A 25,784-nucleotide genomic window follows, 5' to 3' on the forward strand; every position below is an offset into this window, starting at 1 on the left:
GCTGCTTCAAATAGTGATGGTCATATCTTATCCTAGAAATATCGTTGGTAACGTTTCTTTTGGGCGTCAGTTTAGTATTACGGTGTAACATGAGTAGAAAATGTGATATTTTTGTCAGGATTTTACAGGAACATAATTTGCCTTCTACTTTACAGTCGTTTTCGTCAAAACAACGACAGGAGTTGTTGCCATACGGGTGTAGAGTGAATTATACTATGTTTTCAAAGTGCATAATCATGACTTACAGAAATACGTCCTTGGTGAGCTCATCCTGCCGCACAGTCTGCTGGGGCCGTTTGGTCCTGAGAACCTGGTCTCCACGTAGTCGTAGCTACATGATGTACTCAGAGAGTAAGATGAGGAGTTGTAGGACGTCCTCTGAACGTCAAACTGAGAATACGTCAGAGTGAACCTGTATAGACCCTGCGTTGGAGGTCTGATGGTATAGGTGCAGTTCAGATTATTTCTGTAGAGACCAGTGCTATATACGGGACTCCTTATTGTGCCATTAGAATCGGTAAACAGCTCATCGCAAAGATCTGAAATAACAAAATGATGAATAATAATGATAATGATAGTTAGGATTTCCTCACTCGGGAAAGATAATATATTATCTCGATATTGATTTATATCCAATGGATTGGTTTGGGAATCCGTAATGTCCATCGATCTGTTATTGGTATGTTATTCGTCAATCTCATCAATTTATATTCTAATTCGTTTGTGAATGGGAATCTTTTAAGAATATCACATAAATTATACCATTACCTTCTTCAACCCTGTACGACATATTGAAACCTTGTCTGCTGATCTCACTGTTTGTATGAAGGATCAAGTTGAATTGTCTCGCATTTGTATACCCTTCAAGAAATATAAAAAGTATTGGTCTTACTTTGAAGTGCAGTAAAAGAGTCCATATACGATAACAAATCACGATGATCAAATTGACAAACATAAGATAAAACGTCACTCACAGGTAAACCTGGTTCCTGCAGCGATGGCACCACAATACCTCCCGAAAGTATAGGACCCGTCTGTGAAGTATATGTAGTCGTTGTAACAGTAGCTCGAACTGTACGATGGGGATTCAAGGTCGAAAGCATTGACGGTGACCGTGACCCTAGTCTGGTTGTAGGATGTTAACATGGTGTATTGGCAGTCAAGGTTGTTGTGGTACAGACCACTGCTTGTCACGGGGCTGATGAGAGTGCCTTCAGTAGTGTTGTGCGTTACCAGGCATCCAGCTGAAAATTGGTGCATGCTATGTGATCAACAACAGGATTATAGGATTTTGGTAAGGAAGGGCAAGGTGCCATTGTTTCTATGGACATAATGTCATGAAAAGGAACGTATCATACAAGTAAACAGCAGTGGCTTAATGTTTTTTTGTAATCTATAAAGAATATGGGTTTTGTCTGTGACTGATCATTCTGATTGAAAACGATTTGTGATCACAGACACGGAGCAATGTGCATCATGTCATTGATAGTATTTAAAAAGGGAAAAAGACAACTATTTTCTACAATTAATTATTGGCATAGTCACCTGGTACGATGTTGTAACGGATGTTGAAGCCCAAGTTTGTCTGATACGTGTCACTAATGAAGGTCACGACAAATGTATCGTCAAAGTTGACTGTAACAGAAAGAGGTATAATATTTTTTACAATGTCAGACTGTAGAACGTGAGAAAGATAATCACGAATCACACCAATATCAACCATGACAATTACAACATAGTTATTTGTTATGAACCTTGAGGCCAGAGCTCTTCTGAAAATGTGACTAAAATCAGAATCATTAATTACATTTGGCTGCGCATAATAACACATTTCTCTGATTTGAATGAAGTGGATAAAAGCCCTTCACTTACAGCTGCGAGTCCCGTTTTGGTATCCACACAGTCTCTCTTCGCCATTCATATCCACATAGTCATTACAGACAGATGTGCTGTTGTCAGGGTCCTCCAGGTGGAACTGATTGAGACTAAAGACAATTGTCTGACCCACAACGTCATCCCCCTTTATTGTGAAGATGCAGTGAGTGCCGTTATTGTCGTTGTAGGAACGGCTGTACACTGACGGATCGCCATAACCAGAGTAGCTGTTGATGTAGCCCGCAGTGTCGGTCAGCGTTATATTACATGAAACTGAGAAGGTGACATTATTCATCTGGACGCAGCTTATCAAATTGGTATACGTAAAATATATCGATATATAGAACGGGTAATTAATTGAAAATGACTATAAAAAAAACATAAAGAAACATTCTTAGGGCAATTAATCTAGTTCACCTTTGATCACTTATTATCATCGAGATAACCTACCGGGCCTTGTGTTGTAGTTGATGTGAAATAATTCCCTCCTCCCTGTGACTGAATTAACAGAGTGATGATACCTCACAGGCAGCTCAGGCTCCTCGGATGAGACTGGAAACATATCACGTTACGACATCTATCTCGATATGGAGAAGTAGGGCGTTATTGCACATTATATATTAGTGTCAGTATCCTGATCAGTTTGATGTTCAGCACACCTTTTCAAGATAGATAACTTGCACTTTATCTGCTGGGTATTTGCGCTACGAATATGTCCCCAGCAGCCTACGTTGGTCATAGGACGCAGCTTCTTGGAGAATGGATCGGGTTGTCACGTAAGGTGGCTGATATATACGCGTATCATCTTACACCAACAGTCTTGATCGTTGCTACCAATGTCGATCACTGGATTGTCTGTTCCAGGTTCGATTATTTAAAGGCCGCTGTCACAAAGCTATATTATAACATGAGTGTGGCATTAACGACAATCAAACCAAAATACATATTCTTCAATTTCTAATACTATAACAATGCGACACCCTATATTTTTTACTTTTAGTACAGTTCTTACAGTTATACTGGCCATAATCGGTTCCACAGTACTGTATGCTGTCGATCTCCACATAGCTGCCAGAACACGTGCCGTTGCTGCTCATAAAGTTGTGAGGCATATAGAAGGGATTGAAGTACATCGTCAAGATGAATGGGTAGTAGGGGGGACGAATGATGTGTTCACAGTCCATGTCTTGTGCAAGAGGAAGTCTTGACACAGTGTAGGTATCCAAATTCCCTGACGTTGAACGATATACTCGATCACATGTGTCTGCAACACAACGATGTCATGATATGCTTTTAGGGATACCAAAGGTGATAATCAGTGTTTTCCTGTATTTCAATTCACTAATTTACAAAATCATATAATATTCTAAAGAACACTAAACGTGTGTGGGACAATCATTCATGCACTGTCAGTTTTGAGTTTCTTCTAACTGTTGAACGGTGACTGGACACATTGTGCTCTTCTGTTCTTTGAAAAAGACAGAGAAAATATATTCATGGAACTATCGACGCATTTTCTTTTCTTTTCACCACACAAGGAATCTATAATGCCACTTACAGTTAGTTACAAAGTAGTCGACATCCACTCCTCGTCCTGTGCTGTCACTATTGGACAAGAAGGTCATGTTGATCCTCCCTGTCATATGGACTGAAGGAAAAAAGCGCACATCTAGTAAATAATAGTAGTTTTATGAGTTCTAAATGGACACATTGAAAACTGTATTTTCCCTGAAGTAAAGTCGTACTACATGTTTTTCGGCATCCCCAATTTTAGATTATACTGAGACAATATAACATCTGTGTAGCTCACTATTTATGTTTCTGGAATAATATTTTGGATCGGAAAGGCTATACAAGTACAATAATGAAAAGGCAAAGGAAATAAGACATTGGTACACAAAGAACAAGGATGTGCAGGTAAATATAAACCATCATCAAGATTGCAATAACATTACATATTACACAGCAAATAGAAAATGTGTTACAGGGCACAGAACACACACACACGCACACACACGCACACATTGAAAACAGTATTTTAAATGAAGTAAGGTCATACTAGCTGTATTTCGGCTAACCGATTGTAGTTTGGTTCCTCGAGAAAAAAACAACATACAAAGATATATTGTCCTGATCCACAGCAAATCCTCAAAAAGTGACTTGGGGTACAGTGAACTAATGCTTAACATAGCAGAGTTATACCCCAACTTCTTTGTGCATATGTTACCTCTGTGTCGTCTTTTGACGTCATAGAGAAAAATTGATTCTCGTCCTTTATTGCAAGCTATTTTTTGTCGAATGTATAAAGTTATATAATAGCATAAAAATACATTTGATATTTATTTATGCCATTCAGAGCTATTAAATAACAAAAATTGTCGCACATTACTTTTATCGGCGTAGATTAGAAAGTGGAAAAATTTACTGTTTAACAACGCTTTACATCATCCCGGAAAGCACTCAACAGTCTTCTCTTTTTTCAAACAGGTTTCCAAGATTTGCAGTTAAATTCACACCATCAGATGGGAAAATAAATAATCAATATCCATGCGTAATTTTAAGGTGAGCGGTAGATCTGATGCTGCGCGAGTGCAATTCTCGCACAACATTCACTTTTCAGATCATATGAAAATGTGCGCTACAAACATTACTCAGTATTCAGGGGCTTAACATGACGGCAATGTATGAAAAATTAGAAATTAGGGATTCAGTGTAAAGATCATCGTTGGGTTTCTTTTGAGCTGTATCTTGAGATTTGCCAAGTAATTGACGTTGTCACTTCAGTCTTATGCTCTAAATAGTAGACTGCGTGAAGAAATATAGAAATTAACATAGATTCACTACTCACATGTAGTCTGGGTCAATCTATTTCCACAAAAACGCTGTCCGTTGACGATGAAATAATCACCACAGTTTACATCAAAAACCCTGACTGTGAAAGTAACAGTCTTGAGGGAATCTCCCAGGTCCAGGTAGTAAATACACAAGGTGTCTGTTGGGTAGGTCACCCCACCCTCAGTCACAGGGCTGCGGATTGTACCATTATTCTGGTCGAGGTCCGTCACACAGGTGTCTGAAATGTCAACACATTTTGCTATGTCAGTTTGCTATAAACAGAGTAGGTTTGAGCACTTGAAATGAAGCTGTGGGGGTGACATATATTTATCAAATATTTCTGTCATGTACAGTTGTACATGCATCTTCATTTGGGGAATCAGGTTACAAGTTAAAACTGACTGGAACTGCAACAGAGATAAGCATTTGTAACATGCTGCACCTTTCAAGATGCACATGGATAATTTCTTGATAAAGATCAATTGTGCTTCATTTAAGAAGTATTTGTATACACAAAATCAGGGCATATAACCTTCTATTGCAAGACGTCTGCTTACTTTCAGTGTAGGAGAAAGATATGTTGAAACCATTCCTCTGAACGGAGGCATCACTGTGGAAAGTGATATTCACATCACTGTCATAGATGTTGTCTGCAGATAAGGAAGTAAAATGTATACACATATAAACCACCATTTTAAACACATGTAGTTGTCTTTCTTCGGTCTCTGATCCATGGGGTATTTGTCACTGAACGTGAAATTCTGCACAAATTGGAAAAATAGAACAAAGGAATTTAGTGAAAAAGTTAACTTCATGGTCGGGTATTTCGATGATCTGATATCATTCAATAATGGTCAAATAGCCAACTCCCTTCAACTGATTTACCCACCTCAGCATTGGATCCCGAGAGACTGCTTCATCTGATTTAGATATATGACTACAGATTCAAAGTAAAAATAACTATCCACAACACTGGATGAAATTAAGGATGACTTCATCTTTCCAATGGTCAACTTTCCATTGATGTCTTGCAATATGCCAGTAGATCCAATGTATGACATCTTTTGAGCAACAATCGAGAACATCCATTTAAACATACATTAAAGATGTCACGTGTACATGTACAAACATTGTTTTATCAAGCAAATGGTGATGGCAAGCATTGATGGTACAAACATATGTAAGATTTGGGTGAAGTCCTGGTTCCACACATCCTGGAGGAAGAATAGCCATCGTAGAGCATCTGTATGTAGTCATTGCTGCAGGAGGTGTTGAAACTGTTATTGTTGTAAGAATAATATCTCTGCACGTCGAACTCCTCCAGAGTGATGTTGACAACCCACAGCCGACCTGCTGGAGGCCTGATGGTGAACAGGCAGTCGAGGTTAGGTGAGTAGGTGGCGTTACCATCATCAGGGACCTGAATCTGTCCATCAGCATCTGTCAGGACCTGGTAACAGCTGTCTGTTGAGGAAGCAAAAGCTTTTAGTAGATTTGATCTGTATGTTATAACAACGTTAATCTGGACTAATGCAATGATATATATATACAGTTTTAAGACTTTTAACAATAGGAAATATATATTCATATGGCAAACGAAAGAATGCTGTTTTACGCAAAATTAGAAAGTTTGACACGGTATGAATATGGGTGACCATTCACGTCATCAGAGTGAGTGAGTGAGTTGGGTTTAAACTTAATGTGGGAGGAAAGCCCGAAGTAATGCAGGTCTCAGACGTTTACCACTTCGGTGAAACCCACGAGCACGGGTATGGTGCTGACAAACCTAGAAACATAATTGGGGAGAACCGGGATTCGAACCCACAATCATAGAGTTCTGGCGTGCCCAAACGACTCAACTCTGCACAGCGAATCGCAGCGCCTTAGACGACTGGGTCACCCGTGCCCCCGATGATGACACATTGATGTAGGTCACAGCAATGAGACAAAACTTAACAGTATCTGCAATATGCTTACAATATATAAAACCGAAATACACATTTTAAAATCATTCGAGGGAGGAGAAAAGACTTTCTGACATGTGAAATATATTAGCAACAATTTTTAAAAGAGAGAAGTGATGAAACGAAGGTTAATCTTTTACTCCAAGACAACGGTAATCAAATATGAAATTGAAATATGGCAAAACAACTTTTTTGTTGGGATCCCCGTGGGGATTCCATGTTTGAACTGGCCCCTAGCAACCTCTGCTCCAAGAGACGACATAATGGAGAGGGTGGTCAGACTCTGTGACTTGGTTGATGGCATCTTGCTTGCATAAGTCTGAGTGCGGCGTTACACATCAACAGTACGGAAGCATGGATGCACGGACGCACGCACGCAAACATATATTGATATTGATGAAGGTATTGATGAAATAGTAGGAGGAATAACATCGACAACTTGATACTGAACATATGTATCTCTGTCAAAGTAGAGATTGACATCGAGGCTCAAAACTGTAAACAGGGTCAATGGTTAAGGTAACTCTTGTCCAGTAATCTTACATATACACGCTGATTTGATCATGACGCCCTGTATGACCTATGGTTGATCGCAGTGTTAACAGGTGATCGAATATACAAGCATTGTGATGGATAGTATTTGCTAAAAGATTCAATACACATGTGAACGTACTTTCGCCATATGAATAGTTCAGCACAAATCCCCTTCTCTCAATGTTGCTGTTTGTCACAAAATTGATGACTATTCCTCCATTCATACTGTTATCTGAAATATAAATACTTCACTATTACAGGAAATTCTCAAAATTCTTGGTTATATTCCAACGGTTATATTGACAATGTCTGTCACCGGCCAAAGGTATCTTTGAGCATTGACCAGTAACATAGATCAATGTCTGTCATGTTACAGAAAACAAAAAACTATCGAAATATAGTGTAAGATGTCATGCGATAGGAATTGTATTAATTTATTTCACTGATTTGAACTCAAACGGTTTTGGTAGCATGGTACCTGTAATGAAGCTCAAATGCATGTTTACCCTGTTGACACACTCACGGGGGTCATGACTTACAGAAGTACGTTGTTGGTGATCCCATTCTGCCACACAGTCTGCTGGAGCCGGTGAGTCCTGAGAGCCTGGTCTCCACGTAGTCGTAGCTACATGATGTACTCAGACTGTAAGATGAGGAATTGTAGTACGTCCTCTGAACGTCAAACTGAGAGTACGTCAGAGTGAACCTGTATAGACCCTGCGTTGGAGGTCTGATGGTATAGGTGCAGTTCAGATTACTTCTGTAGAGACCAGCACTGTAGACAGGGCTCCTTATTGTGCCACTAAAGTCGGTAAATAGTTCATCACAAATATCTGAAATAACAAAAAACAATTCTTATTATAACGAAAATCATTTCTTCGCAGGAGAGGTCTGTCTTTCGCGGGAAAGATAGTAGATTATCTCGATACTGAAGTATATCAAATGAGATCGGATTGTGGAGTAATCCATTGATCTCTATATTTTTAGTGCTCATTACGTCACAAGTTCAAGAATATCGAAGAATTGTCGTTTAAGAATATCACACTACGTATAACATTACCTTCCTCAATCTTGTAGGACGCACTGAAACCTTGTCCACTGATCTGGTTGTTTGTATGAAAGACAAAGATGAATTGTCTCGCATTCGTGAACCCTTCAAGAAATAAAAGTATACACGTCTTACTTCATGTAGAGTCAAAGAGTCCATTTAAGATAACAAGTCACAATGATTACAATATTTCAAAAATAATATATAACGTTATTCACATGTGACGGTAGTTCCTGCAGCGATGGCACCACAGTATCTTTCTGAAGTGTAGGACCCGTCTGTGAAGTATACGTAGTCGTAACAGTAGCTCGAACTGTACGATGGGGATTCAAGGTCGAAAGCATTGACGGTGACCGTGACCTTAGTCTGGGTGTAGGGTGTTAACATGGTGTATCGGCAGTCAAGGTTGTTGTGGTACAGACCACTGCTTGCCAAGGGGCTGATGAGAGTGCCTTCAGTAGTGTTGTGCGTTACCAGGCATCCAGCTGAAAATTGATGCATGCTATGTGATCAACAACAGGATTACATTTCCTAGGAAGATAATGTTATGAATAAAATTTATCATCAATATGAACAGCATCTTTATTTTAATGTAATTTAAAATGAGTATTGAGTGAGTTTCGTTTTAGGTCGCTCATTAGGTAGCAATATTCTAACACTATCACGACAGAAATGAGCTTCTCACATTGCACCTATGTGGGGAATCGAACCCAAGCCAGGCCTTCGATCTGACGAGGGAAAGCTTGAACCACAAAGCTACCCCAATGCTTTCAGAATATGAGTAATGTCTGTGAGTGATTATTCTGATTGAAACGATCTGTAATCACGGATGATATTATACATCTAAAAAGTTACAAGAAGACACGATGCAATGTGCATCATGTCAGTGACAGTCCTACAAAGTGGAAAAGACAAGTGTTTTCTATACACCATTAATGAAATAGTCACCTGGCACGATGTTGTAATGGATGTTGAAGCCCATGTTTGTCTGACTATTGTCACTGGTGAAGGTCACGACAAAAGTACCATCAAAGTTGACTGTAATAAAAGGAGATATGATAAGTTTTTAAATGACACAATGGAACTAGAGAAGGATTATTACACCCCTCTCAGATTTTAACCAGGTCAATAATAACATAGTTATTTGCTATAAATTGTTGAGCACGTGTCACCAATAAACAAAAGATAATAGTTGTGTTTCTGTCAGAAAAGCCCTGACAACTCCGGATTTCTTAACCAAAATCTGCCCTTCTGACTATTAGTTACACTTCGTTAAACATAAGAACAAATGTGTTTTAACTGATGGAAAATGATAAAAACCCTGCACTTACAACTTCGAGTCCCATATTGGTATCCACATAGTCTCTCTTCGCCATTCATATCCACATAGTCATTACAGACAGATGTGCTGTTGTCAGGGTCCTCCAGGTGGAACTGATTGAGACTAAAGACAATTGTCTGACCCACAACGTCATCCACCTTTATTGTGAAGATGCAGTGAGTGCCGTCGTTGTAGGAACGCCTATACGCTGATTCATCGCCATAACCAGAGTAGCTGTTGATGTAGCCCGTAGTGTCGGTCAGCGTTTTATTACATGAAACTGAGAAAGTGACATTATTCAATTGTATGCTTATGAACAGGAAGGTTAAGTTTGTATTTTCTGAATATCCTCACGATTTTCTCGCCTATTATCGGTACCTTCTACCAAAACAGATTGCAATATCTCGCCCACTTTTGGCCACTTTTGCCAAGCTACATCTTGGGGAACAACTCACTACCCACTAAAAATACCGTTATCCAATTACGACATCATCAATATGCGAGAGGTATGTTCGAATGTCCAGAAATGACGTCATGATAGCACAATGTTTATTGTGACGTAAACCAGGCCTCATTCTTTATTGTTCTTTGGGATTTATCTCGTAGCATCGTATATTAGTATTTGAAGAAGCATTTCAAGGGCAATAAATCTAATTAATCTTTTATCACATATTTGTCATCTGAGATACCTACCGGACCTTGTGTTGTAAGAAATGTGAAAGACCTCCCTCCTCCCTGTAACTGAATTAACAGAGTGATGATACCGCACAGGTAGCTCAGGCTCCTCTGATGAGACTGGAAACATATCAATTTACGATTTCTATTTTTCGGTGAGGTAGGGCCTTATGACAAATTACAAATTCCTATATAAGTGTCTGTAACCTGATCAGTTTCTATTTTCAGTACAGCGTTTCAAAGCTGATAAGGTGTGCTCCATGTGCTTTACATGTTCGGGGAGTTTTCGGGTTATAATAGGTCCATAGCAACATATGCTGGTGTATGCTGGTTGTAAGAGGCTAGCTAATGGATGGCTCCGTGATCTGATTGATTGCGTTTAATCGCACCTGACGACGTGAGTCGTTGCTCATAATATCAATCACTGGATTGTCTCATCCAGGTTCGAGTATTTACAGCTCGCCCTCATGGAGTACATTAAACGTTAAACACCAAACAAAAAAAACAAACCATATTCTTCAATTTTGTTTAGCTTATCTGCTCTAAATGCATACATTTATAACAATGCGACAACCTATATTTAAAAAAAAATATATTACAATAGTACAGTATAATTCTTACAGTTATACTGGCCATAAACAGTTCCACAGTACTGTGTGCCGCTGATCTCCACATAGCTGCCAGAACACGTGTCATTGTTGTCCGTGAAGTTGTACGGCATAAAGAATGGACTAATGTACATTGTCACGAGGAAGGGGTAGTAGGGGGGACGAATGATGTATTCACAGTCCATGTCTTGTGCGAGAGCAACTCTTGACACAGAGTAGGAATCCAAATTCCCTGACGTTGAACGATATACTTGATCACATGTGTCTGAAAGAAAACGATGTCATGATATGCTTTTAGGGATACCAAAGGTAATAATCAGTGTTTCCTATATTTCAATTCACTAATTTACAAAATCATATAATATTCTAAAGAACACTAAACGTGTGTGGGACAATCATTCATGCACTGTCAGTTTTGAGTTTCTTCTAACTGTTGAACGGTGACTGGACACATTGTGCTCTTCTGTTCTTTGAAAAAGACAGAGAAAATATATTCATGGAACTATCGACGCATTTTCTTTTCTTTTCAGCACACAAGGAATCTATAATGCCACTTACAGTTAGTTACAAGGTAGTCGACATCCACTCCTCGTCCTGTGCTGTCACTATTGGACAAGAAGGTCATGTTGATCCTCCCTGTCATATGGACTGAAGGAAAAAAGCGCACATCCAGTAAATAATAGTAGTTTTATGAGTTCTAAATGCACACATTGAGAACTGTATCTTCCCTGAAGTAAAGTCGTACTACTTGTTTTTCGGCATCCCCAATTTTAGATTATACTGAGACAATATAACATCTGTGTAGCTCACTATTTATGTTTCTGGAATAATATTTTGGATCGGAAAGGCTATACAAGTACAATAATGAAAAGGCAAAGGAAATAAGACATTGGTACACAAAGAACAAGGATGTGCAGGTAAATATAAACAATCATCAAGATTGCAATAACATTACATATTAAAAAGTTATATAATAGTATAAAAAATACATTTGATATTTATTTATGTCATTCAGAGCTATTAAATAACAAAAAATGTTGCACATTACTTTTATCGGCGTACTAGAAAGAGGAGAAATTTACTGTTTAACAACGTTTTACATCATCTCGGAAAGCACTCAGCAGTCTTCTCTTGTTTCAAACAGGTTTCCAAGATTTGCAGTTAAATTCACACCATCAGATGGGAAAATAAATAATCAATATCCATGCGTAATTTTAAGGTGAGCGGTAGATCTGATGCTGCGCGAGTGCAATTCTCGCACAACATTCACTTTTCAGATCATATGAAAATGTGCGCTACAAACATTACTCAGTATTCAGGGGCTTAACGTGACGGCAATGTATAAACATTAGAAATTCTTATTGGCGGGATTCAGTGTAAAGATCATCGTTGGGTTTCTTTTGAGCTGTATCTTGAGATTTGCCAAGTAATTGACGTTGTCACTTCAGTCGTATGTTCTAAATAGTAGACTGCGTGAAGAAATATAGAAATTAACATGGATTCACTACTCACATGTAGTCTGGGTCAATCTGTTTCCACAAAAACGCTGTCCGTTGACGATGAAATAATCACCACAGTTTACATCAAAAACCCTGACTGTGAAAGTAACAGTCTTGAGGGAATCTCCCAGGTCCAGGTAGTAAATACACAAGGTGTCTGTTGGGTAGGTCACCCCACCCTCAGTCACAGGGCTGCGGATTGTACCATTATTCTGGTCGAGGTCCGTCACACAGGTGTCTGAAATGTCAACACATTTTGCTATGTCAGTTTGCTATAAACAGAGTAGGTTTGAGCACTTGAAATGAAGCTGTGGGGGTGACATATATTTATCAAATATTTCTGTCATGTACAGTTGTACATGCATCTTCATTTGGGGAATCAGGTTACAAGTTAAAACTGACTGGAACTGTAACAGAGATAAGCATTTGTAACATGCTGCACCTTTCAAGATGCACAGGAATACTTCCTTGATAAAGGTAAATTGTGCTTCATTTAAGGAGTTTTTGTATACACAAAATCAGGGCATATAACCTTCTATTGCAAGACGTCTGCTTACTTTCAGTGTAGGAAAAAGATATGTTGAAACCATTCCTCTGAACGGAGGCATCACTGTGGAAAGTGATATTCACATCACCGTCATAGATGTTGTCTGAAGATAAGGAAGTCAAATGTATACACATATAAACAACCATTTTAAACACATGTAATTGTCTTTCTTCGGTCTCTGATTCATGGGGCATTTGTCACTGAACGTGGAGACCATAGATGTAGTTAGTATCTCTCTATCTTCCAAGGTTTAGGACTATTTGTTAAAATTGAATCAAATGTTATCTGAAGTTCCATTGGAAAACAGTTTGAAAAATGATGGACTTTCTCACAGATAGCATCGATGTGACATTGGGAGCATGATATTTATGCAATAATTTAGGCATCCCCATAGGCACCAACTGTGCTCTCCTCCTTGCAGATCTAATTATTTACATATACAAGTCAGAATTTCTGCACTAGTTGCAAAAATAGAACAAAGGAATTTAGTGCAAAAGTTGATATCAGGGTCAAGTATTTCGATGATCTGATATCATTCAATAATGGTCAAATAGCCAACCCCCTTCAGCTGATTTACCCACCTCAGCATATGATGAGAAATCCCGAGAGACTGCTTCGTCTGACTTAGATATATGACTACAGATTCAAAGTAACAATAACTATCCACAACACTGGATGAAAGAAAGGATGACTTCATCTTTCCAATGGTCAACTTTCCATTGATGTCCAGCAATATGCCAGCAGCTCCAATGTTTCACATCCATTTAAACATACATTAAAGATGTCACGTGTACATGTACAAACATTGTTTTATCAAGCAAATGGTGATGGCAAGCATTGATGGTACAAACATATGTAAGATTTAGGCGAATTCCTTGTTCCGCACATCCTGGAGGAAGAATAGCCATCGTAGAGCATCTGTATGTAGTCATTGCTGCAGGAGGTGGAGAAACTGTTATTGTTGTAAGAATAATATCTCTGCACGTCGAACTCCTCCAGAGTGATGTTGACAACCCACAGCCGACCTGCTGGAGGCCTGATGGTGAACAGGCAGTCGAGGTTAGGTGAGTAGGTGGCGTTACCATCATCAGGGACCTGAATCTGTCCATCAGCATCTGTCAGGACCTGGTAACAGCTGTCTGTTGAGGAAGTATAAATCGATTTGATCTGTATGTTATACCAACGTTAATCTGGTCTAATATATATATATACACACACACACACACACACACACACACACACACACACACACACACACACACACACACACACACACACACACACACACAGATATATATATTTACATTTACTTATTGTTTTGGTAAAGAAGGGCAAGGTGTCACTGTTTCTGGGAACATAATGTTATGAATAAAATTTATCATCAATTTGAACAGCAGCTTTATTTTAATGTAAGTAATACAGATAATGAGTAGTGTGTGAGTTTGGTTTTATGGTTTAAGTTCGCTTTTACCAATATTCTAACACTATCACGACAGAAATGAGCTCCTCACGTGGCACCCATGTGGGGAATCGAATCCAGGCCTTCGACCTGACGAGGGAAAGCTTGAACCACTAGGCTACCCCAATGCTTTCAGAATATGAGTAATGTCTGTGAGTGATCATTCTGATTGAAACGATCTGTAATCACGGATGATGTTATACTAAGGTTACATGAAGACACGATGCAATGTGCATAAGGTCAATGACAGTCCTACAAAGTGGAAAAGACAAGTGTTTTCTATACATCATTGATGAAATAGTCACTTGGCACGATGTTGTAATGGATGTTGAAGTCCATGTTTGTCTGACTATTGTTACAGAAGAATATTTCCATCCAATATATCACATGTACATTCAGTATAATTGAACTCATTTTTAACAGAATAAATCAGAATCGTGATCTGTGAATGTTCAACATCCCTTATGTGTTGGTAAATTCAAATTAAAAAAAATGTGAAATAATAGGTGATGCTCGCGGGACAGGATAGCATCAAACTCGTTGATGTCAAAAGTCAAATGACTTTAAATCCTGATAGATGAACAAAAGGACGAGGTGTAGATACACGGAGTTACACAGGGGTGCTTGCAGGATTATTGTACGATTGTGTGTGATGAGAATCAAACATTAATACCTACCGTCGCTGATCTGGTAGGAGGCCACGAACCCACGGCTTGTGACTGATCCGTCAGTGTAGAAGGTGACACGGTACTGGCTGTTCATCGTGTCCGTATCTGGAGACAAACACACACCCAGGATACAACGCGAACACCGATGCATGATGTATATTGAGGTGTTGAGTGGGGCCAGATCATTTCGGTCAATTTAATTCACAGTTACAATAATGTTGTACTATGCTCTTCTGCACTTAATAACACTGACTTATATACAATTGAGGTATACTGAATAAATACGTACCCAATATATTGTGCAAAAGTTGTCTTTTCTGTATCTGTACTTCAGAAATACCTGCCCAATTAACAAATATGTATATCTCGAAAACCTATGCATATGCTGAGGCATGGGAGTATTGAAACCTCAAAAACATCATCGAAGTTCAGCTTGAGATCATTTCCCAAGCTGCTTGGAGTACTTACACACGAGATTGGAGATAGTTCCACATTTCTTCACGCCGCTGTTAAACTGGAGGTAGTCATATCCGCAGGAGGGATGACTCTCCAGCTGGAAGGTTGTGAAGGTGAAGGTAATGGTTCTCGGGTAGGATGTCGCTGTGAAGGTGTAGTAGCACCGGGTGTTGTCCAAGTAGTTGCTGCCGTCACCTGGGGCGCTCATGATGCTGCCAGATAATGACGACGAGGTTGCGGTGCATGTCGCTGGAACAGAAAACAATTATATGAACAATGAATTAAATATTTACTGATATTAACTTAATACGCAGGCAAGGATTATGAAGCATCATTGTATCATTGAAGAATGAACTTACCTGTACTGCCGGGAGCGGGCGTAGTGGCGTTCACAGCTGAAATACGTAATGCCTTGTATCAGAATGTGTGCCCATCATCCTGTTCAAATAATCATTCTGTCACGATCACCCAGTTTCCCACGAGTTCTCGTACCTCAGATATTTCGAGAGTTCATTGTACGTCATGATCAAACTATTTATACGACATAGTGGAGTAAGAACGTTGAGTGAAGCCATGAACTCATTATACCAGGTAGAGCCTCTGTACATACCGTCATTAACAACGTAGTTGGCAACAAAGTCACTTCAGGTGACACTTCCATCTGTACGGAAATCCAACGTAAAGTGGAAAGCGGGACATTATCGGGTGATGAGAGCACTGATTTCAACAAGATCTACTGGGGCCTGGGAGGCAGGACATTATCAGGGTATGGAGAGCACTGATTTTAACGAGATCTACTAGGAGTGGGAAGCAGGACATTATTGGGGTGGGGTAGAGCACTGATTTTAACGAGATCTACTGGGACGTGGGAAGCAGGACATTATTGGGGTGGGGTTGAGCACTGATTTTAACGAGATCTATGGACGTGGGAAGCAGGACATTATTGGGGTGGGGTAGAGCACTGATTTCAATGAGATCTACTGGGACGTGGGAAGCAGGACATTATTGGGGTGGGGTTGAGCACTGATTTCAATGAGATCTACTGGGACGTGGGAAGCAGGACATTATTGGGGTGGGGTTGAGCACTGATTTCAATGAGATCTACTGGGGCGTGGGAAGCAGGACACTATCGGGGTGGGGAGAGCACTGATTTCAATGAGATCTACTGGGACGAGGGAGGCAGGACATTACTGGGGTGGGGTTGAGCACTGATTTTAACGAGATCTACTGGGGCATCGGAGGCAGGACATTATCGTGATAGGCGAGCACTCACTTCACAAGGATCTACTATATGAAGAATGAATTAAATATTTACTGATGTTTACTTAATACGCAGGTGTGTGCATGGATTATGAAGCATCATTGTAACATTAAAGAATGAACTTACCTGTACTGCCGGGAGTGGGCGTGGTGGCGTTCACAGCTGAAATACGTAATGCCTTGTATCAGAATGTGTGCCCATCATCCTGTTCAAATAATCATTCTGTCACTATCGCCCAGTTTCCCACGAGTTCTCGTACCCCAGATATTTCGAGAGTTCATTGTACGTCATGATCAAACTATTTATACGACATAGTGGAGTAAGAACGTTGAGTGAAGCCATGAACTCATTATACCAGGTAGAGCCTCTGTACATACCGTCATTAACAACGTAGTTGGCCACAAAGCCACTGTAGGTGACACTTCCATCTGTACGGAATTCCACCGTAATGCATGGATTATGAAGCATCATAAGCAATATGAAGGAATATACTTTAAGAACGAAATAACAGCTGTGAAGATGTGATTTATTTGCCAAACAATACAACAACAACAACAGCTAAGAACACGTATCGCGTCATATAACTACGTAGAAACAGCTGTGTATTGGAATATAATAAATAGGCTGTGGATTAATTGTAATTCGTGCAATCTGTTTGATTATATATGTAAAAGATAAGCCACGCCCACCGAGACTGTCTGCTTTCACCACAATTGGGGGAGCTCCAAGCTGCAGGTTCACTGGCACAAAACGATCTTATCGCTTCATTTTTTGCACATCTGTAAGGTGGCGATTTAAGACTTCGACTACAATCCACGCGTACAAAGCGATTGTAGGCGAAGTCGTAGCATCAGCCCAATCATAAGTAGCTAATATCATTATTGTCCCTGAACATCCTTATCAAAATGGCGGGACATTGACATTCATTTGGTAAACTGAGCGATCCAAATTGATTATTTAAAAAACATAACGAACGCATTACAAATTTCGCATCAGAAATGTTGTTAATCTCGATATCGAATGTCGATCCACATAACTACCTAGTCGATAGCCTAAAATTACATTCCTGTCTATGCTGAAAGACATGTTAAACAACGTACCGCAGAGCTCCCTGCAATTAATGTTGTTACGAAGTGTTCGTTCTGATTACGCGTGGGAGTTCTGTTTGTCGGATCTTTCCTTGATCGACAAGATCTAAGAAGGTTGCGTTGACCGGCCATTGACTAGGGAGCCATATTGATCAGTTTATGATCATAAATAAGTAGTCACCCGATTTGTCATCCTACAACAACCTGTAATTGTAATGTGTTTTGATTTATGTGATATTTTGTTATAAACCTATTGTTGGTAACATGTAAAAAATAATCATTAGGATTGACTGTGTATCTATTTTCGATTCACTGAGGTATGTAAAAAAAAACGATGTGCAAACTTTTTTTTTCACACAGAACATCGGTATTCATACTTCAATGTTGAAATAAGTAAACAGAAATCCTATAATAGAAAAAACAAGTCAAGGTGTTATTATGTAGTAAAGGCCTAATGTCTCAGAGTACAATTGTACATTTTGTCCATTCAGAGGTACTTGGAACTTGTGAAGATACGCATACTCTTTTTCCTTGTTTTCTTTTTAAGAAAATAGATAGACCTATAAGGGTATAAGTGTCACTTTGAGATATCAGTTGACAGAACGTCCTGAGGGATAATTATATTCTGGAATATGCTGTTTTCTGATCACATTATGATTTGGGCAAATCAACATAAAATTGTATTCGTCCATACTTTGACAACTATCACACCTATTACAGATTATAATATCTTCACTTACTGAACATGAAAACGGAGCTGTTGTATATTCCAACATGAATAAGGAAGTTACTGATTGGTAAAAAATCACAATAATCACTTCTGATGGAAATAGAGGATATGACGGCCGCATCACCGCGGAGAATAATATTTATAGAACAGTACTCCTTTCTCAGTCAACGTCGGTAAACATTTTTAAATAATAATAAATACAGTTATTAGTTGCAAAATGCAGACTTGCGTTTGATTCAAATATTAATAGTATGTCTTGCAATACATTTCGGGCAAACCAGACGATAGAAATCGCCTAAAAGAGAGTATTTCAAGTTTTAGGGACCAGAATGAGCTTGAAGTTTGGCGCTTTTCTATAGCCGACTGTGACATCATATTTTCTGTGTCACAGTGTAACATAATGACAGTGACGTGCGGTGAAGAACTAAACCTTGCAAGACTTGCTGATTTTCTTTACGGATGCCCACGTCACGCTGGTTTACGAAGTTGCTGCAGGTTCGGTTCCAAATTCTATTAAGCACGCTTAAATTTACATGTAACTTGGCTCTACATTTAAAACATAGTAAATTTATCCCCCAATTTAATATCCGTATACAAATCAGCGACACTTGCACAATATACTGATAAAATCCTTATGTGGCATTAATTTTAATACATACTTTTCAGGATCAAGTAGTGATACGAATACGCACATAAGAATAATATGATAGTAATTTTACTGCGCCAATAAAGAAATCCAGTATCCTTACAGCTTTTTTGAAACAGGCGATGGGAAATATCAATATGTCCTAAATCCTGCGCTAGCTAAACATAAGATAATCCTGTTGGAACATTATATTTCCAGCATGGGATTCCTAGTTTATATCATACGTCATGTCATACGTTTCTAAGATCTGGTAAGAAGCCAGTGGGTAACGGTGCGTTTCCTTTTGTAAGTATTCGAGACAGCTACTATAATAGCAAAAACATAATTCATATATCTAAAGATCTTCCAGCAACCGTCTTAGGAGAAACTAGGTTACTTACGCACAATTATATGTCGAACAACATAAAAGAATCAAATATATTTCTAAAAATGTCAAAGGGAAATATCATATGCATATATATGCTGATGGTAGGGCGAGGGTGTGGAGGCGCCGTCAGGAACGTTACGCCCAGTGTTGTGTACAGGAAGTTGACAGATTTCGAAGCGGAAGCGGATTTCTGTGGCAATGCACGTTCCAGCCAGGCTTCTTGTCATCTGAGGCAACCTCATCGCTGCTGCTTACCGCGACCAGGTACTGGCACCAGAACTTCTGCCTTTTATGGCAGCACATGGACCCGGTTTGATCTTCCAACACGACAATGCCAGTCCCCACACAGCAATTTTGACAAGGAATTTTCTCCAGAAGGCGGGAGTCAACGTCATGGACTGGCCGTCAAGGTCTCCCGACCTCAATCCCATCGAACACGTCTGGGATGCTCTTGGCAGAAGTCAGCACACTCTCCAGAATCAACCACAGAATTTGCAAGATTTTGGCACCATTTTGCAGCAACAATGGCGTCGTCTTCCCAATCATGTGTTCACAAGCATCACAAGGTCCATGCGGAGGCGTTGTGTGGCAGTTGTCAACGCAAATGGTGGCCATACACGCTACTGAACTTGTGTGCCATCAGATTCTCGTGCTTGGGACTTATGATTTAAACTGTTGATGTTATTACCGAATACCGTACGTAGGTGCTTGGAACAAATTATGGTTACCACCGTTAATTAAAATCCTTGTTTGGACATTAATGATTACAAATTACCTTCTCTGATACATTTGTCCGTTGTATATCATATAAGGGATTACTTTTAAAAATGTGAAGTTTTTAATTTGACTCTTTAATATTCTGACACTATCAGGACAGAAATGAGCTTCTCACGTTGCATCCATGTGGGGAATCGAACCCAGGCCTTCGACCTGACGAGGGAAAGCTTGAACCACTAGGCGTTATCCAATTACGACATCATCAATACGCGAGAGGTATGTTCGAATGTCCAGAAATGACGTCATGATAGCACAATGTTTAATGTGACGTAAATCAGGCCTCATTCTTTATTGTTCTTTGGGATTTATTTCGTAGTATCTGATATTAGTATTTGAAGAAGCATTTCAAGGGCAATAAATCTAATTAATCTTTTATCACATATTTGTCATCTGAGATACCTACCGGGCCTTGTGTTGAAGTGGATGTTAAAGCCTTCCCCCCTCTCTCCGACTGAATTAACAGAGTGATGATACCGCACATGTAGCTCAGGCTCCTCCGATGAGACTGGAAACATATCAATTTACGATTTCTATTTTTGGTGAAGTAAGGCCTTATGACAAATTACAAATTCCTATATAATTGTCAGTTACCTAATCAGTTTGGATTTTCATTACAGCGTTTCAAAACTGATAAGGTGTGCTCCATGTGCTTTACATGTTCGACGTATTGGGGAGTTTTCGGGTTATACTAGGTCCATAGCAACATATGCTGCTGATCGTGTGGCCAAGCTCAGTGATCTGATTGATTGCGTTTCAGTGCACATGATGACGTGAGTCGTTGCTCATAATATCAATCACTGGATTGTCTCATCCAGGTTCGAGTATTTACAGTTAGCCGTCATGGAATACATTAAACGTTAAACACCAAACAAACAAACAAACCATATTCTTCAATTTCGTTTAGCTTATCTGCTCTAAATGCATACATTTATAACAATGCGACAACCTATATTTAAAAAAAAATATTACAATATTACAGTATAGTTCTTACAGTTATACTGGCCATAAACAGTTCCACAGTACTGTGTGCCGCTGATCTCCACATAGCTGCCAGAACAATTGTCGTTGTTGTCCATGAAGTTGTACGACATAAAGAATGGACTGAAGTACATTGTCACAAGGAAGGGGTAGTACGGGGGACGAATGATGTATTCACAGTCCATGTCTTGTGCGAGTGCAACTCTTGACACAGAGTAAGAATCCAAATGCCCGGACGTTGTACGATATACTCGATCACATGTTACTGCAACACAACGATGTTGTCATAATTTGCTTTATGATTTGCCTAGGTTATAACGAGTGTTTTCCAGTATAACACGGACGTATTTCAAAATCAACAATAAATTCACAACACACTGAACGAGTGTGTGACTTTCATTCAGAAACTGTACACCCTGAATTGCTGAAACCTGTTGTATGATGACTGGAATAAGAAAGTTGGGTTGAGTAAGGATTGTTCTTCATATATAAAACTTGCAAACTAAATACATCTGAACTTTGGGCATGGTGATCCTATGTTCTTTGGAGAAGACAGATAAAATATGGAACTATCGACGCATTTTCTTTTCTTTTCACCACACAAGGAAACTATAATGCCACTTACAATTAGTTACAAGGTAGTCGACATCCACTCCTCGTCCTGTGCTGTAACCATTGGACAGGAAGGTAATGTTTGCCCTCCCTGTCATACACGCTACTGAACTTGTGTGCCATCAGATTCTCGTGCTTGGGACTTATGATTTAAACTGTTGATGTTATTACCAAATATCGTACGTAGGTGCTTGGAACAAATTATGGTTACCGCCGTTAATTAAAATCCTTGTTTGGACATTAATGATTACAAATTACCTTCTCTGATACATTTGTCCGTTGTATATCATATAAGGGATTATTTTTAAAAATGTGAAGTTTTTAATTTGACTCTTTAATATTCTGACACTATCAGGACAGAAATGAGCTTCTCACGTTGCATCCATGTGGGGAATCGAACCCAGGCCTTCGACCTGACGAGGGAAAGCTTGAACCACTAGGCGTTATCCAATTACGACATCATCAGTACGCGAGAGGTATGTTCTAATGTCCAGAAATGACGTCATGATAGCACAATGTTTAATGTGACGTAAATCAGGCCTCATTCTTTATTGTTCTTTAGGATTTATCTCGTAGCATCTGATATTAGTATTTGAAGAAGCATTTCAAGGGCAATAAATCTAATTAATCTTTTATCACATATTTGTCATCTGAGATACCTACCGGGCCTTGTGTTGAAGTAGATGTTAAAGCCTTCCCCCCTCTCTCCGACTGAATTAACAGAGTGATGATACCGCACATGTAGCTCAGGCTCCTCCGATGAGACTGGAAACATATCAATTTACGATTTCTATTTTTGGTGAAGTAAGGCCTTATGACAAATTACAAATTCCTATATAATTGTCAGTTACCTAATCAGTTTGGATTTTCATTACAGCGTTTCAAAACTGATAAGGTGTGCTCCATGTGCTTTACATGTTCGACGTATTGGGGAGTTTTCGGGTTATACTAGGTCCATAGCAACATATGCTGCTGATCGTGTGGCCAAGCTCAGTGATCTGATTGATTGCGTTTCAGTGCACATGATGACGTGAGTCGTTGCTCATAATATCAATCACTGGATTGTCTCATCCAGGTTCGAGTATTTACAGTTAGCCGACATGGAATACATTAAACGTTAAACACCAAACAAACAAACAAACAAACAAACAAACAAACAAACAAACCATATTCTTCAATTTCGTTTAGCTTATCTGCTCTAAATGCATACATTTATAACAATGCGACAACCTATATTTAAAAAAAAATATTACAATATTACAGTATAGTTCTTACAGTTATACTGGCCATAAACAGTTCCACAGTACTGTGTGCCGTTGATCTCCACATAGCTGCCAGAACACGTGCCGTTGTTGTCCATGAAGTTGTACGACATAAAGAATGGACTGAAGTACATTGTCACAAGGAAGGGGTAGTACGGGGGACGAATGATGTATTCACAGTCCATGTCTTGTGCGAGTGCAACTCTTGACACAGAGTAAGAATCCAAATGCCCGGACGTTGTACGATATACTCGATCACATGTGTCTGCAACACAACGATGTTGTCATAATTTGCTTTACGAGTTGCCAAGGTTATAACGAGTGTTTTCCAGTATAACACGGACGTATTTCAAAATCAACAATAAATTCACAACACACTGAACGAGTGTGTGACTTTCATTCAGAAACTGTACACCCTGAATTGCTGAAACCTGTTGTATGATGACTGGAATAAGAAAGTTGGGTTGAGTAAGGATTGTTCTTCATATATAAAACTTGCAAACTAAATACATCTGAACTTTGGGCATGGTGATCCTATGTTCTTTGGAGAAGACAGATAAAATATGGAACTATCGACGCATTTTCTTTTCTTTTCACCACACAAGGAAACTATAATGCCACTTACAATTAGTTACAAGGTAGTCGACATCCACTCCTCGTCCTGTGCTGTAACCATTGGACAGGAAGGTAATGTTTGCCCTCCCTGTCATATGGACTGTAGAAAAAAAAGCGCACATCCAGTAAACAATGTTAGCTTGATGGAAAATGTGATACTTGACACAGCACATGCACAAACTACTCCCTGCATGAGACAATAATACATGCAGAAATGGGTCCGAATAGGGTAAACCAAAATTTCAACATGGCTGCAGTTTGGGTCATTTTTAAAACCTGATCGAAATTCAATGAGCTGTTTCAGGGGCACCATGTACGCGATCATGTGAACACAATTTCCAATCTAAGAACTCAGATGTTTCAGAACAGAAACACAAAATATGTAAAACTGGGAAAATATTGAACTTGAAAACTGAAATTGAATGAACGTTTCATACATTAAAATAACAAATATCATTTTATTTAGTTTATTTGGTATATCTTGATGGTATATCTTTAGAATATCTTGGTCTTCGCCAAACAATTGACGTTCTCATTACAGTAATATGCTCTAAATAGTTGACTACTCACAAGCCGTTTGAGTCAATCTGTTTCAACAGAATGACTGTCCGTTAAAGATGAAGTAATAGAAGAATGCGTGAAGAAATATAGAAATTAACATTGATTCACTACTCACATGTTGTCTGGATCAATCTGTTTCCACAGAAACGCTGTCCGTTAACGATGAAGTAATCACCACAGTTTACATCAAAGACCCTGACTGTGAAAGTAACAGTCTTGAGGGAATCTCCAAGGTCTAGGTAGTAAATACACAAGGTGTCTGTTGGGTAGGTCATCCCACCCTCAGTCACAGGGCTGCGGATTGTACCATTATTCTGGTCGAGGTCCGTCACACAGGTGTCTGAAATATTAATATATTTCCTATATCCATTTATTGTAAACTGAGAAGGTTTGTTTCCTTGACATGAAGCTGTGGCGGTAACACAAACAAATAAATATGTCTGTCATGTACAGTTGTACATGCATCTTCATTTGGGGGATGAGGTTACAAGTTAAAACGGACTGGAATTACAACAGAGATTAGCATTTGTAACAAGCTGCACCTTTCAAGATGCACAGGAATAATTTCTTGATAAAGATCAATTGTGCTTCATTTAAGGAGTATTTGTATCCACAAAATCAGGGCATATAACCTTCTATTGCAAGACGTCTGCTTACTTTCAGTGTAGGAGAAAGATATGTTGAAACCATTCCTCTGAACGGAGGCATCACTGTGGAAAGTGATATTCACATCACTGTCATAGATGTTGTCTGCAGATAAGGAAGTCAAATGTATACACATATAAACAACCATTTTAAACACATGTAATTGTCTTTCTTCGGTCTATGATCCATGGAGCATTTGTCCCTGAACGTGGAGACCATAGATGTAGTTAGTATCTCTATCTTCAAGGGTTTAGGATTATTTGTTAAAATTGAATCAAATGTTATCTGAAGTTTACTTGGAAAACACGTCGTAAAGACATGGACTTCCTCACAGATATCAGGGAGCATGATATTTATGCAATAATGTAGGCATCACCATGGGCACCAACTGTGCTCTCCTCCTTGCAGATCTAATTATTTACGCATACAAGTCAGAATGTCTGCACTAATTGGAAAAATAGAACAAAGCAATTTAGTGAAAAAGTTACCTTCATTGTCGGGTATTTCGATGATATGATATCATTCAATAATGGTCACATAGCCAACTCCCTTCAACTGATTTACCCACCTCAGCATTAGATGAGAAATCCCGAAAGACTGCTTCATCTGATTTAGATATATGCCTACAGATTCAAAGTAACAATAACTATCCACAACACTGGATGAAAGAAGGGATGACTTCATCTTTCCAATGGTCAACTTTCAGTTGATGTCCAGCAATATGCCAGCAGCTCCAATGTTTCACATCTTTTT

At 39.1% G+C, this 25,784-nt stretch overlaps 1 protein-coding gene across 2 annotated transcripts in view; it reads right to left on the bottom strand.

Annotated features, from left to right (window-relative positions):
• Positions 1-25,784, bottom strand: part of LOC139476986 (cubilin-like) — a 58,442-nt gene that overhangs the window by 17,648 nt on the left and 15,010 nt on the right. Inside the window, exons 4-37 of one of the 2 annotated variants that reach the window (XM_071259537.1) lie at positions 25,044-25,136; positions 24,502-24,726; positions 23,836-23,925; positions 23,224-23,475; positions 22,612-22,713; positions 21,350-21,601; positions 20,762-20,863; positions 16,877-16,912; positions 15,849-15,884; positions 15,502-15,738; positions 15,043-15,138; positions 13,758-14,045; positions 12,917-13,009; positions 12,373-12,597; positions 11,419-11,508; positions 10,874-11,125; positions 10,271-10,372; positions 9,588-9,857; positions 9,205-9,294; positions 8,475-8,741; positions 8,269-8,361; positions 7,748-8,041; positions 7,348-7,440; positions 5,887-6,174; positions 5,268-5,360; positions 4,724-4,948; positions 3,434-3,523; positions 2,888-3,139; positions 2,326-2,427; positions 1,873-2,148; positions 1,546-1,635; positions 975-1,244; positions 769-861; positions 246-539 (exon numbers count right to left, since the gene is read on the bottom strand). In XM_071259537.1, coding sequence (XP_071115638.1) covers positions 246-539; positions 769-861; positions 975-1,244; positions 1,546-1,635; positions 1,873-2,148; positions 2,326-2,427; positions 2,888-3,139; positions 3,434-3,523; positions 4,724-4,948; positions 5,268-5,360; positions 5,887-6,174; positions 7,348-7,440; positions 7,748-8,041; positions 8,269-8,361; positions 8,475-8,741; positions 9,205-9,294; positions 9,588-9,857; positions 10,271-10,372; positions 10,874-11,125; positions 11,419-11,508; positions 12,373-12,597; positions 12,917-13,009; positions 13,758-14,045; positions 15,043-15,138; positions 15,502-15,738; positions 15,849-15,884; positions 16,877-16,912; positions 20,762-20,863; positions 21,350-21,601; positions 22,612-22,713; positions 23,224-23,475; positions 23,836-23,925; positions 24,502-24,726; positions 25,044-25,136 — 5,751 coding nt within the window. The remainder of the gene's footprint in view (positions 1-245; positions 540-768; positions 862-974; positions 1,245-1,545; positions 1,636-1,872; positions 2,149-2,325; positions 2,428-2,887; positions 3,140-3,433; positions 3,524-4,723; positions 4,949-5,267; positions 5,361-5,886; positions 6,175-7,347; positions 7,441-7,747; positions 8,042-8,268; positions 8,362-8,474; positions 8,742-9,204; positions 9,295-9,587; positions 9,858-10,270; positions 10,373-10,873; positions 11,126-11,418; positions 11,509-12,372; positions 12,598-12,916; positions 13,010-13,757; positions 14,046-15,042; positions 15,139-15,501; positions 15,739-15,848; positions 15,885-16,876; positions 16,913-20,761; positions 20,864-21,349; positions 21,602-22,611; positions 22,714-23,223; positions 23,476-23,835; positions 23,926-24,501; positions 24,727-25,043; positions 25,137-25,784) is intronic. The other variant, XM_071259536.1, reaches the window with a different exon arrangement.

Source organism: Haliotis cracherodii, unplaced genomic scaffold (genome assembly GCF_022045235.1).
Source record: "Haliotis cracherodii isolate W230 unplaced genomic scaffold, xgHalCrac1.p SCAF_30, whole genome shotgun sequence".
Lineage (NCBI taxonomy): Eukaryota > Metazoa > Mollusca > Gastropoda > Lepetellida > Haliotidae > Haliotis > Haliotis cracherodii.